The sequence below is a fragment of the Oncorhynchus tshawytscha genome, linkage group LG16 (assembly GCF_018296145.1).
Source record: "Oncorhynchus tshawytscha isolate Ot180627B linkage group LG16, Otsh_v2.0, whole genome shotgun sequence".
Taxonomy (NCBI): domain Eukaryota; kingdom Metazoa; phylum Chordata; class Actinopteri; order Salmoniformes; family Salmonidae; genus Oncorhynchus; species Oncorhynchus tshawytscha.
The window spans coordinates 49,510,990-49,525,123 of record NC_056444.1 but is presented as its reverse complement, the minus strand read 5'-3'; the positions used below and the strand labels follow the sequence as shown (position 1 = coordinate 49,525,123).

Here is a 14,134-nt window from a genome sequence, read left to right as displayed (position 1 = left end):
GCTCGGGGATTCGATCTTGCAACCTTTTGGTTCCTAGTCCAACGCTCTAACCACTAGTAACAACGTAACATTTAATTAAAGAGAAGCAGTAAAATAACAATAGCGAGACTATATACAGGAGATTGCATCATCTGTGGATCTGTTGGGGCGGTATGCAAATAGGAGTGGGTCTAGGGTTTCTGGGATAAAGAATTTCATGGCTACAGAAGTGAGTGCTACGGGTCGGTAGTCATTTAGGCAGGTTACCTTATAGTGTTCTTGGGCACAGGCACTATGGTGATCTGCTTAAAACATGTTGGTATTACAGACTCGGACAGGGAGAGGTTGAAAATGTCAGTGAAGACACTTGCCAGTTGGTTAGCACATGCTTGCAGTACACGACCTGGTAATCCGTCTGTTTAAAGGTCTTACTCACATCTGCTGCGGAGAGCGTGATCACACAGTCTTCTGGAACAGCTGGTGCTCTCATGCATGTTTCAGTGTTTTTTGCCTCGAAGCGAGCATAGAGCTAGTTTAGCTCGTCTGGTAGGCCCGTGTCACTGGGCAGCTCTTGGTTGTGCTTCTCTTTGTAGTCTGTAATGGTTTGCAAGTCCTGCCACATGTGATGAGCGTCAGAGCTAGTGTAGTATGATTCGATCTTAGTCCTTTATTGATGCTTTGCCTGTTTGATGGTTCGTCGGAGGGCATAGAGAGATTTCTTATATGCTTCTGGGTTAGAGTCCCGCTCCTTGATAGCCGCAGCTCTAGCCTTTAGCTCAGTGCGAATGTTGCCTGTAATCCATGGCGTACGGTCACTGTGGGGACGACTACATTGATGCACTTATTGATGAAGCCAACGACTGATGTGGTGTACTCCTCAATGCCATTTGAGGAATCCCGGAACATATTCCGGTCTGTGCTTGCAAAACGGTCCTGTAGCTTAGCATCTGCTTCATCTAACCACTTTTTTATTGATCTAGTCACTGGTGCTTCCTGCATTCATTTTTGCTTGTAAGCAGGAATCAGGAGGATAGAATTATGGTCAGATTGCCAAATGAAGGGCGAGGGAGAGCTTTGTATGTGTCTTTGTGTGGAGTTAAGGTGGTCCAGAGTTTTTTTCCTCTGGTTACACATTTAACATGCTGATAGAAATTTGGTAAAAATGGATTTAAGATTTCCTGCATTAAAGTTCCTGGCTACTAGGAACACCGCCTCTGGGTGAGCATTTTCTTGTTTGGTTATGGCGGAATACAGCTCATTCAATGCTATCTTAGTGCCAGCCTCAGTCTGTGGTGGTATGCAATCAGCTATGAAAAATACACATGAAAACTCTCTAGGTAGATAGTGTGGTCTACAGCTTATCATGAGATACTCTACCTCAGGTGAGCAATAGTTTGAGACTTCCTTAGATATCGTGCACCAGTTGTTATTTACAAAAATACATAGGTAGAGAAAGGAACATTTAATTACCCGGCAACAGCTCTGGTGGACTTGCCTGCAGTCAACATGCCACTTGTACACTAACACAAAACTGGAGGCCTTTTATTGTCCCCAGCACGAGGTTCACCTGTGTACTGATCATGCTGTTTAATCAGCTTCTTGATATGCCACACCTGTCAGGTGGATGGAGTATCTTGGCAAAAGAAAAATGATTAATAACAAGGATGAAAACAAATGTGTGCGCAACATTTGAGAGAAATAATGTTTTTGTTCATATGGAACATTCCTGGGATATTTGATTTCAGCTCGTGAAACATGGGACCAACACTTTACATGTTGTGTTCATATTTTTAGGTTGGGCAAAACTAAACATGGCGGTGTTCGCCTTAGCAATCTTACTAGGATAAAGACCACCTCCATTCCTGTCATTATTGAAAGAGATCATGATACCTCACATCTCAAAATAGGGCTACTTAATGTTAGATCCCTTACTTCAAAGGCAATTATAGTCAATGAACTAATCACTGACCATAATCTTGATGTGATTGGCCTGACTGAAACATGGCTTTTAAGCCTGATGAATTTACTGTGTTAAATGAGGCCTCACCTCCTGGCTACACTAGTGAACATATCCCCCGTGCATCCCGCAAAGGCGGAGGTGTTGCTAACATTTACGATAGCAAATTTCAATTTACAAAAATAAAAAGACGTTTTCGTCTTTTGAGCTTCTAGTCATGAAATCTATGCAGCCTACTCAATCACTTTTTATAGCTACTGTTTACAGGCCTCCTGGGCCATATACAGCGTTCCTCACTGAGTTCCCTGAATTCCTATCGGACCTTGTAGTCATAGCAGATAATATTCTAATCTTTGGTGACTTTAATATTCACATGGAAAAGTCCACAGACCCACTCCAAAAGGCTTTCGGCGCCATCATCGACTCAGTGGGTTTTGTCCAAAATGTCTCTGGACCCACTCACTGTCACAGTCATACGCTGGACCTAGTTTTGTCCCATGGAATAAATGTTGTGGATCTTAATGTTTTTCCTCATAATCCTGGACTATCCGACCACTATTTTATTACGTTTGCAATTGCAACAAATAATCTGCTCAGACCCCAACCAAGGAACATCAAAAGTCGTGCTATAAATTCACAGACAACACAAAGATTCCTTGATGTCCTTCCAGATTCCCTCTGTCTACCCAAGGACGCCAGAGGACAAAAATCAGTTAACCTCCTAACTGAGGAACTCAATTTAACCTTGCGCAATACCCTAGATGCAGTTGCACCCCTAAAAACTAAAAACATTTCTCATAAGAAACTAGCTCCCTGGTACACAGAAAATACCCGAGCTCTGAAGCAAGCTTCCAGAAAATTGGAACGGAAATGGCGCCACACCAAACTGGAAGTCTTCCGACTAGCTTGGAAAGACAGTACCGTGCAGTACCGTAGAGCCCTTACTGCTGCTCGATCATCCTATTTTTCTAACTTAATTGAGGAAAATAAGAACAATCCGAAATTCCTTTTTGATACTGTCGCAAAGCTAACTAAAAAGCAGCATTCCCCAAGAGAGGATGACTTTCACTTTAGCAGTGATAAATTCATGAACTTCTTTGAGGAAAAGATTATGATTATTAGAAAGCAAATTACGGACTCCTCTTTAAATCTGCGTATTCCTTCAAAGCTCAGTTGTCCTGAGTCTGCACAACTCTCCCAGGACCTAGGATCAAGAGAGACGCTCAAGTGTTTTAGTACTATATCTCTTGACACAATGATGAAAATAATCATGGCCTCTAAACCTTCAAGCTGCATACTGGACCCTATTCCAACTAAACTACTGAAAGAGCTGCTTCCTGTGCTTGGCCCTCCTATGTTGAACATAATAAACGGCTCTCTATCCACCGGATGTGTACCAAACTCACTAAAAGTGGCAGTAATAAAGCCTCTCTTGAAAAAGCCAAACCTTGACCCAGAAAATATAAAAAACTATCGGCCTATATCGAATCTTCCATTCCTCTCAAAAATTTTAGAAAAGGCTGTTGCGCAGCAACTTACTGCCTTCCTGAAGACAAACATTGTATACGAAATGCTTCAGTCTGGTTTTAGACCCCATCATAGCACTGAGACGACACTTGTGAAGGTGGTAAATGACATTTTAATGGCATCGGACCGAGGCTCTGCATCTGTCCTCGTGCTCCTAGACCTTAGTGCTGCTTTTGATACCATCGATCACCACATTCTTTTGGAGAGATTGGAAACCCAAATTGGTCTACACGGACAAGTTCTGGCCTGGTTTAGATCTTATCTGTCGGAAAGATATCAGTTTGTCTCTGTGAATGGTTTGTCCTCTGACAAATCAACTGTAAATTTCGGTGTTCCTCAAGGTTCCGTTTTGGGACCACTATTGTTTTCACTATATATTTTACCTCTTGGGGATGTTATTCGAAAACATAATGTTAACTTTCACTGCTATGCGGATGACACACAGCTATACATTTCAATGAAACATGGTGAAGCCCCAAAATTGCCCTTGCTAGAAGCATGTGTTTCAGACATAAGGAAGTGGATGGCTGCAAACTTTCTAATTTTAAACTCGGACAAAACAGAGATGCTTGTTCTAGGTCCCAAGAAACAAAGAGATCTCCTTTTGAATCTGACAATTAATCTTAATGGTTGTACAGTCGTTCCAAATAAAACTGTGAAGGACCTCGGCATTACTCTGGACCCTGATCTCTCTTTTGAAGAACATATCAAGACCATTTCAAGGACAGCTTTTTTCCATCTACGTAACATTGCAAAAATCAGAAACTTTCTGTCCAAAAATGATGCAGAAAAATGTATCCATGCTTTTGTCACTTCTAGGTTAGACTACTGCAATGCTCTACTTTCCGGCTACCCGGATAAAGCACTATATAAACTTCAGTTGGTGCTAAATACGGCTGCTAGAATCCTGACTAGAACCAAAAAATTTGATCATATTATTCCAGTGCTAGCCTCTCTACACTGGCTTCCTGTCAAAGCAAGGGCTGATTTCAAGGTTTTACTGCTAACCTACAAAGCATTACATGGGCTTGCTCCTACCTATCTCTCTGATTTGGTCCTGCCGTACATACCTACACGTACGCTACGGTCACAAGACGCAGGCCTCCTAATTGTCCCTAGAATTTCTAAGCAAACAGCTGGAGGCAGGGCTTTCTCCTATAGAGCTCCATTTTTATGGAACGGTCTGCCTACCCATGTCAGAGACGCAAACTCGGTCTCAACCTTTAAGTCCTTACTGAAGACTTATCTCTTCAGTGGGTCATATGATTGAGTGTAGTCTGGCCCAGGAGTGGGAAGGTGAACAGAAAGGCTCTGGAGCAACGAACCACCCTTGCTGTCTCTGCCTGGCCGGTTCCCCTCTTCCCACTGGGATTCTCTGCCTCTAACCCTATTACAGGGGCTGAGTCACTGGCTTACTGGGGCTCTCTCATGCCGTCCCTGGAAGGGGTGCGTCACCTGAGTGGGTTGATTCACTGATGTGGTCATCCTGTCTGGGTTGGCGCCCCCCCTTGGGTTGTGCCATGGCGGAGATCTTTGTGGGCTATACTCAGCCTTGTCTCAGGATGGTAAGTTGGTGGTTGAAGATATCCCTCTAGTGGTGTGGGGGCTGTGCTTTGGCAAAGTGGGTGGGGTTATATCCTTCCTGTTTGGCCCTGTCTGGGGGTGTCCTCGGATGGGGCCACAGTGTCTCCTGACCCCTCCTGTCTCAGCCTCCAGTATTTATGCTGCAGTAGTTAATGTGTTGGGGGGCTAGGATCAGTTTGTTATATCTGGAGTACCTCTCCTGTCCTATTCGGTGTCCTGTGTGAATCTAAGTGTGCGTTCTCTAATTCTCTCTTTCTCTCTCTCTCAGAGGACCTGAGCCCTAGGACCATGACCCAGGACTACCTGACATGATGACTCCTTGCTGTCCCCAGTCCACCTGGCCGTGCCGCTGCTCCAGTTTCAACTGTTCTGCCTTATTATTATTCGACCATGCTGGTCATTTATGAACATTTGAACATCTTGGCCGTGTTCTGTTATAATCTCCACCCGGCACAGCCAGAAGAGGACTGGCCACCCCACATATGCTCTCTCTAATTCTCTCTTTCTTTCTCTCTCTCGGAGGACCTGAGCCCTAGGACCATGCCCCAGGACTACCTGACATGATGACTCCTTGCTGTCCCCAGTCCACCTGACCGTGCTGCTGCTCCAGTTTCAACTGTTCTGCCTTATTATTATACGACCATGCTGGTCATTTATGAACATTTGAACATCTTGGCCATGTTCTGTTATAATCTCCACCCGGCACAGCCAGAAGAGGACTGGCCACCCCACATAGCCTGGTTCCTCTCTAGGTTTCTTCCTAGGTTTTGGCCTTTCTAGGGAGTTTTTCCTAGCCACCGTGCTTCTACACCTGCATTGCTTGCTGTTTGGGGTTTTAGGCTGGGATTCTGTACAGCACTTTGAGATATCAGCTGATGTATGAAGGGCTATATAAATAAATTTGATTTGATTTGATATTTCTGTTCAGTGTGTATATATATTTATACATATCTTTGGTAGTGGCTCAATCTGATTGGGTGGGCCTGGCTCTCCAATGGGTGGCTACGCCCTGGTTCTGGGTTAACTATTACGGGTGTAATAAACCCAACTACTAACAAGTTTAATTAGATTGGGAAAAAGTATGTTATGTATGTTTGTGTAGTATATGATTAATCAACCAGTCAATGTACAAACAACACAGGTATTGAAGCAAACAATTCTGAAAATCAACCTGCAATAGAGCACCCTGGGAAATGTGGTAACGATGAGTGTGATTTTCAGTGGTTTTGAGCAAACATACATTTGTAATTTACTCAACAAGCTTGTTGAAATTCAGCTAAAACAAACCTCAATATTAGCTCAAATTATTTTCCTTTTGAAGTCCACTCAACTCACAGACATTAACCAATTGGTTAGGTTGGCATTTTCTTTGTGTAGATGCGGTGCCTTGGTTGCAATATGTCCCCAAATGAATAGTGAAAAGGTTTAATGTAAGGGCCATCACAGATGGGCAATATGTGACAAAAAAGCAGACAACTTACACAAACATAATTACAGTAGTAAAAAAAATAGGAATTATTGTTGTGCTAATACCAGCTGCTTTGCCATGCACATGGAGCATCACTCCAACCAATTCAATATTTGACCCCAAATATAACAACCACTACCACTACTATAACAACCACTACTCGATATTCTGTAATTCTTCTACCCTTCAGTGGTGTATTATCAAAATATTATCCCGGTACTGACGACTTCCATTCTACCAAGCAAATCTCTGCATCTCTCCATCTGAATGTCTGTGTTGGGCCACCCAAGAGGTTCATCATGACCTGTTCAAAACAAACCCCTTTCTTCAATGATATAGGAGATGAAGGAAAACATGCTTTAATAACCCGCCTAGTTCATCCACTATCCTCGTCTTCCAAAGTGCTGGAGATCAGCCTGGAAGTTGTAGTCTGGACAGACCTTCTGTGCCAGTTTGTAGTCGGCGCTGAGAAAAAAGATGAATACACAGATGACCTTGAAGGGCTTGGCACAGATCCAAGCGGCGTGAGACTGGGTGTGTTCTGAGTAGCAGGTCTGGGAGGGATCGTAGAGGCATGGCTTTGTTTTCTTGGCTCTGTTGGTCCTTTGGTACTCCACCACGCAGTTTAGGGCCTTCATCTCCTGCCGGTGCTCATTGGGGGTGGACTGCGGCTGACTCTGGAAGTGGAGTTTCGGGCGTCCCACATCCTCCCATTCCACGGCTTTGGAGGGAGGAACGATGCTCACTGAGATATTCCCCAGACGGGACGAGTTGTGGCGGAAGTACACACTGAAGGTGCCGTTGATGTGGTCCACTATCTTACCTGTCACCAGCAGGCTGAACTTGATGGTTTTGATGTTGAGGTAGAAGTTGCCCCACCCAAAGGTCTTCTTGACCTTGATAGGTGTTTTTATGGGGGGCTTGGATTTGGAGCGAAACTGTGACTGATCCAAGGGGAGGGAGAGGTTCTGTGACCAGCCATATGGGCCCACAGAGCTATAGCTGGAGGCCTTAGGCTTGGTGGATACATCTTTGGAAAGGTGTTTGACTTTCATTGCAGCTCCAAGGTTTCCTTCTTTCCCCCTCCTTCCTATTTCGTAGGTAAGGGGCTGTGAGGTGTTGTCAACATTTGGATCGAGGTTCAGATAGTCCAAGGTCTTCCCAGCATCCTCCTCCTGCACCTACGGACAGATGAATGAAGGATAAGTTTTGTATTTTTTTCAGTCCGTCTCTCTCTTTGTCTCTAATGAATTGCTGTCAATCTTCACATGCCTGTGGGCTTGATATGGATGTAACCTTGATAAAGTAAAGGTAGAAATCTATTGATCAGTTCCCACATGATCCTAAAACTACAATTAAGAGTACATGAGTGTTAATGAGGAATTGACAAAGATATTATTAAAATGATGGGATGATGCCACGAGCTCATGAAAATGTATAAAAAGATAGTTAATCTCATCGATCCATTATCCACTCCAAAAGACATTGGATACAGTTTCTTTGTTCTTGCCCCGAGCCGTTGTTGCCCAGGAGTGTTTCATTGGTAGGTTGATTGTAACATATAGTTGGAGAGTATAGACTGTGCTGCGCTAAGTGCTCATGTAAATGTGACTGTCAGACACAGCTGAGTGTGAAGTCAGCTTGGCTCCATGTCCTCTGCTGCAGCCATCTGTTATCTGTTTCATAGTTGTCAGCTACAGAAAAACACACAAGCACACACAAGCACACACACACACACACACATACACACACACACATACATTTGAGTTCTTGGCGATTTCGTGATCAGTGATCAAGATTAGGAAACAGATAAACTCATGGCCGTGGCATAATATGTCTCTTTTCTTCAAATTGGAACTGGCAACATTCCACCTCAATTATTTTCAGGCTTAAATAGAAAGGGAATGATGTTCCTCAATTATCTTTGGATGAATCATTATAATGACGCTTACTGAGCTAGAAAGGCTACCACCTATTGACGTGTTCCATAAAAATACATAAATACTAATAAGCACATCAGTCATGAGGATTTTCTATCAATCCAATATTTCTGAGATTAAGTACAACGGTGGGTTGTAATGTCTGCTACAGTGTACTATATGCCAAGCCCACGGGACCAATATTATACAGCATAGCATGCTCCCAATCCCATTCATTGATTGGTAATATGATATATCCTTACTATATACTCAGCACATCTGTATATAGAATGTTAGCCTACACATCATCAACGTATAGTATAGCTTTAACTACGTTTCTTTTCTCTGCATGCCCTCTCATAACTACCCTCCTGTCTGTAATCCACTGTTAAACCAATGATCCATTACAGAACCCTCATCAGGCTAATGAACTCTGAGCCACTGCATTCATCTCCTCCACTAGCAGGGTGGTAAGCCAGCCATGCTCCAGCTCTAATTGGGCACCACACTCTGACAGTCATGTCCGTGGCTCTGTGTCCGCTTGTCTGTATGTCTGGCCGTGGCTGGGTTAGAATACAATCTGACATGGGAAACCTCAGCTCATGGTAATGGGGATGGCAGTGAAAGATGGTGCACGTGTTACACACGGCTCCATGGGCAATAATCCTTAGTGTACTCACATGATCGTCATGTGTGAGAATGGTGCTGGGGGAAAGAAAATAGAGGCTGCTTTTGGTAAATGGATAGATCATCAAAATGTTGTTACGGCTCACTGTGGTTCATGCTGAGCCCCCCGAGGGAAACACTCAACCTGAGTTGCGCCATAACCGAGTTAGACCAACTCTCTAATGTGAACAATGAATGCACTGTATGTTTCTCCAGATTGTGTTTACTGAGCAAATGATCAGTTTAACCCGGCACAGCTGTCAACCCTCAGGATGATGTGTACTGTAATGACACATGGAGTTAATTTGCGACCGAAGAGGCCAATTAAATGATAACATTTCTAGTTATTATTGGTGCATGAATTTTAAAAAAGTGATTAATATAGCATTAATATGGAGACTGTAGATTGCGTAAATTCCGCCTGTCTAATGATCCCAGTTCAATAAGAGTATGTGTTCTTCAATTTTTTTAAGTATTATTTTAAATTAATACCTTATTCATCCAGTGCATTGATAACAAATCATGAATTTGCTAAATGTGGGTAACAGTGTCTTTATTGCTATCATCAAGAGGATTAATTAATGCCGTTACGTAAGTGAACATCTTCAGACCTTACAACTGCATAGACACAAATAGCATTTGGAATTATTTATCAGTTTGAGGGAACCAGAGTCTTCTGGGGTATGTTGAATATAAGATCATAATTTAGATAAAGAGAAATAATCTTTGAGGAAGTTCTACACTGTAATGGAAAACTGTAAATTACACTGTAATTTTTTTGTTGTATTTTCAACAGTAAAATACTCAAAGGTTTTACTGCGGCATACTGAACATTATGGTGCATTGTGGGAAAATGTCGTCGGTAGGGAAAGATTGCTGTATTTCGAATGGTGCTGTAATTCCACCCCACAGTTTACAGTACCTTACCATATTTTTGGAAGAACAAAAACCTTTTGACCACTAGTAGGTGCATGGTTGTTGTTGTTTTTGGCTCAATAGCATATTTTGAGGCGTGCCTTGTAAAAGGCTATCTTTGTTGCACCCATGAGTGAGAGTGCTGTACCAATTTAACTCGTATCTGGTTATATTTAGTGATGGGCATTCTGGCTCTTTTCAGTAAGCCTGTTTGTTTGGCTCAGCTCACCAAAAAGAGCTGGCTCTTTTGGCTTCCAAACGGCTCTTAAAAAAAGCATGTTTTGTATTTTTTCATCTCAAACAGTTTGCGATAGTTTGACTATGATTGGTGTTAAAATAATTCTAATTAAGTTATTAAATGAAATCATACTCTACCTTAACCACAATGTATTTAAAAATGCATTGGTTTGTTATGAAAAATAATTATATTAAACATTTGCATTTAAAGTTAAGTAACCTTTTATGTATATAAACCAAGTGCATATAAATCTAACCATTCAAAATGAATACAATCTGAACAGCATAATAGAATATTGCACCATATCAAAGAAAAATAAATAGCAATTTGCAAAACTGCAGCATCCCACTTAAAACATTAAACTGCTCCCTCTTTTCTCTCTCTTCCTTATTGCCATGTTATAACCAGCAGCACACAGCAATGCTGACCATATTTTGCTTTTATGAGAGATTTGCATTCAGAAATGCAAGCTGCCTCACTTTCGAGGGACTGCTGCGGTTTCTTCTCTCAGTAATTATTTGTCCCGTTTTCGAGAAAACCCTCTAAGGGAACAGATGTGGCCACTATGCAAAGTCTCCCTGTCATGACTTTAGTAAGAGGCCAGGTTCTTCCACATGCTCAGAGGATCTGCAGATCTTTGGCGGAAGGGCTCCTCCAAATAGGATCGGACCTCCATTATGGCATCTGCTGAGGGATTCCTTCGTGCTGCATCCCCAGTTGCTCTCTCGTAAAACAGCATCCACAGTGACCTGCTCAAAGGGTTCCAGGACTCTGCACACCTCCTCCACCACCTCCCATTCCTCTTGGGCCAGAGCATCAACAGGTGCATTGACAATGGCCAGGGTAGAGATGATGGCATCCTTTGACTCAAGAAACCACTTCAACATATAAAATGTTGAATTGCACCTTGTAGTGCAGTCTTGTTTAGGCCTCAGCTCAGGCATCCCCATCTGGCGTTGTGTAGACTTTCGTTTTTCGTCACCTACTGTGCTCCTGTGGAAGTATTCCACAGCTGCTTTCACTTTGTCCACAGTGGGCTTCATCACCTTCAGAGCATCTCCTACAATCAGGTTGATTGTGTGGGCAAGACATAGATGAGTGGTCCATTTAAACATTTTCATGGCAAGATTTTTGGGGTTGTGTTAGCTACATTGTCGCTAACACAACAGACCATTTTTCCGTCTGCTTGCCATTCTCTGCCACTCTCAACAGTTCCTCTGCCAAGTTCTCTGAGGTGTTTCTGTCGCTGAACTCAAAGCAGTCCAGAAGACAGCCAGACATTGAAAAATCTTCAATGAAGTGACATGTAACCGACATGTAAGAAGTGGTTACCATTGATGTCCAGCAGTCAGTGGTAAGGCAAACTGCAGTAGCTTTGTGAACTTTTCCCACACTGAAGCCTGTGTGCTCTCGTACAGTTGTGGAATACGTGATTTTGAAAACGTTTTCCTGCTTGGAATTGTGTACATTGGATTTAGACTATTGCTATAATTTCTAAAACCTCTGTCATCCACGATCGAAAATGACTGGAAATCGGTGGCAATAATTTTAGCCAATGCAATATCAATTTGGCCTTGTTTTGCTACAGACATAGACTTTGGCATAAACTGTTCCATAGAAGACGGTGTTGCTGTTGGTTGCGGAGTAGGCCTACTTGACTGAGTGGATACATCTCCCGTGTGGAGGTGCTGGCTCCACCACTATCACTAGCAGGCCCGCTAGTTTCTGGAAGCTCCGCTACAGCTAGCTTCACAGTTGGGTGCACAGTTCGCATATGCTGGTGTAAAGTTGTGTGTAGAACCAGCTTTATATGAGATTTTGTTTTGGCAAATTCTACACTGTGCTCTAATATTGTCTACATTATTAAAATGCATCCAAATGCTACTGTGCTTCTGACTCATTTTCCAGCTGTTGTTTTCACAGCTGTCCTTCCTCTCTCTCCTCGGCTGCTAAGAGAGTTGGCTCGGCCCTCCCTCACGCATCTTTGGTTCATTGGTTGACACTACGTGTCTGATTGACAGGAACAACAAGTGAGGCTGTTAGTCTGAGCAGACAGTCAGAATGAATGTGTGCGCACTTGAGCATTTAGACCTATATTATTTTATTTTATTTTTCATTCTTTGAATTAGTTAATTCTATTAATTTAAATCTTTTGATTATTCATATCTTCATTTTTTATATTTTTATAAATAGATTCAGCTCTTCTGATATACAAGCCGGCTCCCAAAGTTCACCTACAAGAGCTGGCTCTTAGGTCATTCGCAAACGAGGCGGCTCTATCACTAGTTATATTCCCCATCAATTTAACATGTATACAGTCGGGGACAGATTTGAGTGGCAGCATGTTTTAAACCTGTTTTTCCCAGTCCCCAGCACCAATCCTCCAGCCTCGGTCCCAGCATGACTTCCAGTCCTGGCCCCAACACCAGTACCAACCCAGGTTTTCCCAGTCCCAGCCACATCCAGCAACAACCCTGTACATCGCACCCACCTAGCACAACTGCCACCTGCTTTCAGCAACTGGCAGCCCAGACCCCCCCACAGACACATTGAGGACTGACTGACAGACAGATTTTTTTTCTGATTCCTTTTTGATTGATTGCTTTAGTTTTTCTGTTTTCGTTTGATTGGATGACCGTTTGGTTTGCCTAATTTTAATTGGTTGCTTATTGTTGGAATTGTTTATTATTTGGCATTTGAAATTAATGATGGATTGAATTTGAACTTGAACATTTTAAACTGTATGAATAAAAAAAATGTTGTTCTGTTATGCCCTGTAGACGCTGCCAGTTTGGAAGCCAGTGTTAAGGCCTTTAGAAATTCAAGTGATATAAAACACTAAATATTCGTTAATATTCTGTAATATTTGTAAACTTAACACTTTACTAAGCAGCCAACCGGCTTGCACCAATCCCTTGTCAAATAAAATTCTGTGAAATACAAACTAAAATTGACAGTCTAACAGTCCATTTTACAGTTGTGTACTGTGTGTCATTACACAGTACATGCTTTGGTACCATATTTATATTACAGGAAGTGTACTGTAATATGAAATACAGAATTTTCTTGCCACTAGCTGCCAGTAAGCTACTTTACAATTCATGGTAACCCCTTTACAGTGTACCCAAAGCCCTTATTCTATGTTATCACCATCAACATATCTCTGCATAGCATACAACTTCATGACTATCAACCTCTACCATAGACACAGAGAATGTCTTATCATTGATTTCCATCTGTAGCCTATGGCTTTGTGGTAGTGTGAGGACTGAAATGCTCCCTCTATGTTCAGCAGAATAATTATTCAGATAATCAATATGATCCTGTTGTTTTCTTGCCCCAGGGATGGATTTGTTATATAATGGGAATTTAATATTTTATTTATAGTTATGCTTTCCCTCTCCCTCTCAAATCCGCACCACAATCACAGATTTTTCTCTGCATATGAACACACTAAAATGAAGAAGGCATGAACAGGCACAAAGACGAAACACTTTTGAGATTTTACAAAAGCCACGTTTACTTAAACTCTCTGTATAGCATTTAGTAGCCGTTTATCTGAAGATGATTGCCAACCCTCATGTGAAAATAATGTCAAATACTGTAGCTTACCATTGGTAGAAGCCACAGACAGAAGATGGCAAAGCTGATGAATAGTATCCTCATCTCGTCCCTGAATGTCTTATGTCGAACAAATCTGGACACCGTGGCAATCAAAGTCTGGGAGCAATTCCCTTGGAAGAAAACTTAGAACACTTCAGACTGATTCAAAAGTCAGAAAATGTTGTTAGTGGCTTCAATGACACTCTGCCGTGAGGTCCGTGGCTCTGTGAAAACAGGACGAACGGGGGGGAAAGATTTTTAAAAAGTGTTTGAGAGAT

General features: G+C 42.3%; 1 protein-coding gene across 1 annotated transcript; it reads right to left on the bottom strand.

The window, feature by feature from the left end:
* Positions 1-6,490: 6,490 nt before the first annotated feature.
* Positions 6,491-14,102, bottom strand: LOC112216582 (neurexophilin-4-like). The gene is made up of 2 exons (XM_024376567.1): positions 13,866-14,102; positions 6,491-7,696 (listed from the first exon to the last, which is right to left on the bottom strand). Exons 1-2 carry the CDS (start codon positions 13,917-13,919, stop codon positions 6,899-6,901), a joined length of 852 nt encoding a protein of 283 aa, XP_024232335.1. The 5' UTR covers positions 13,920-14,102; the 3' UTR covers positions 6,491-6,898.
* Positions 14,103-14,134: the final 32 nt, after the last annotated feature.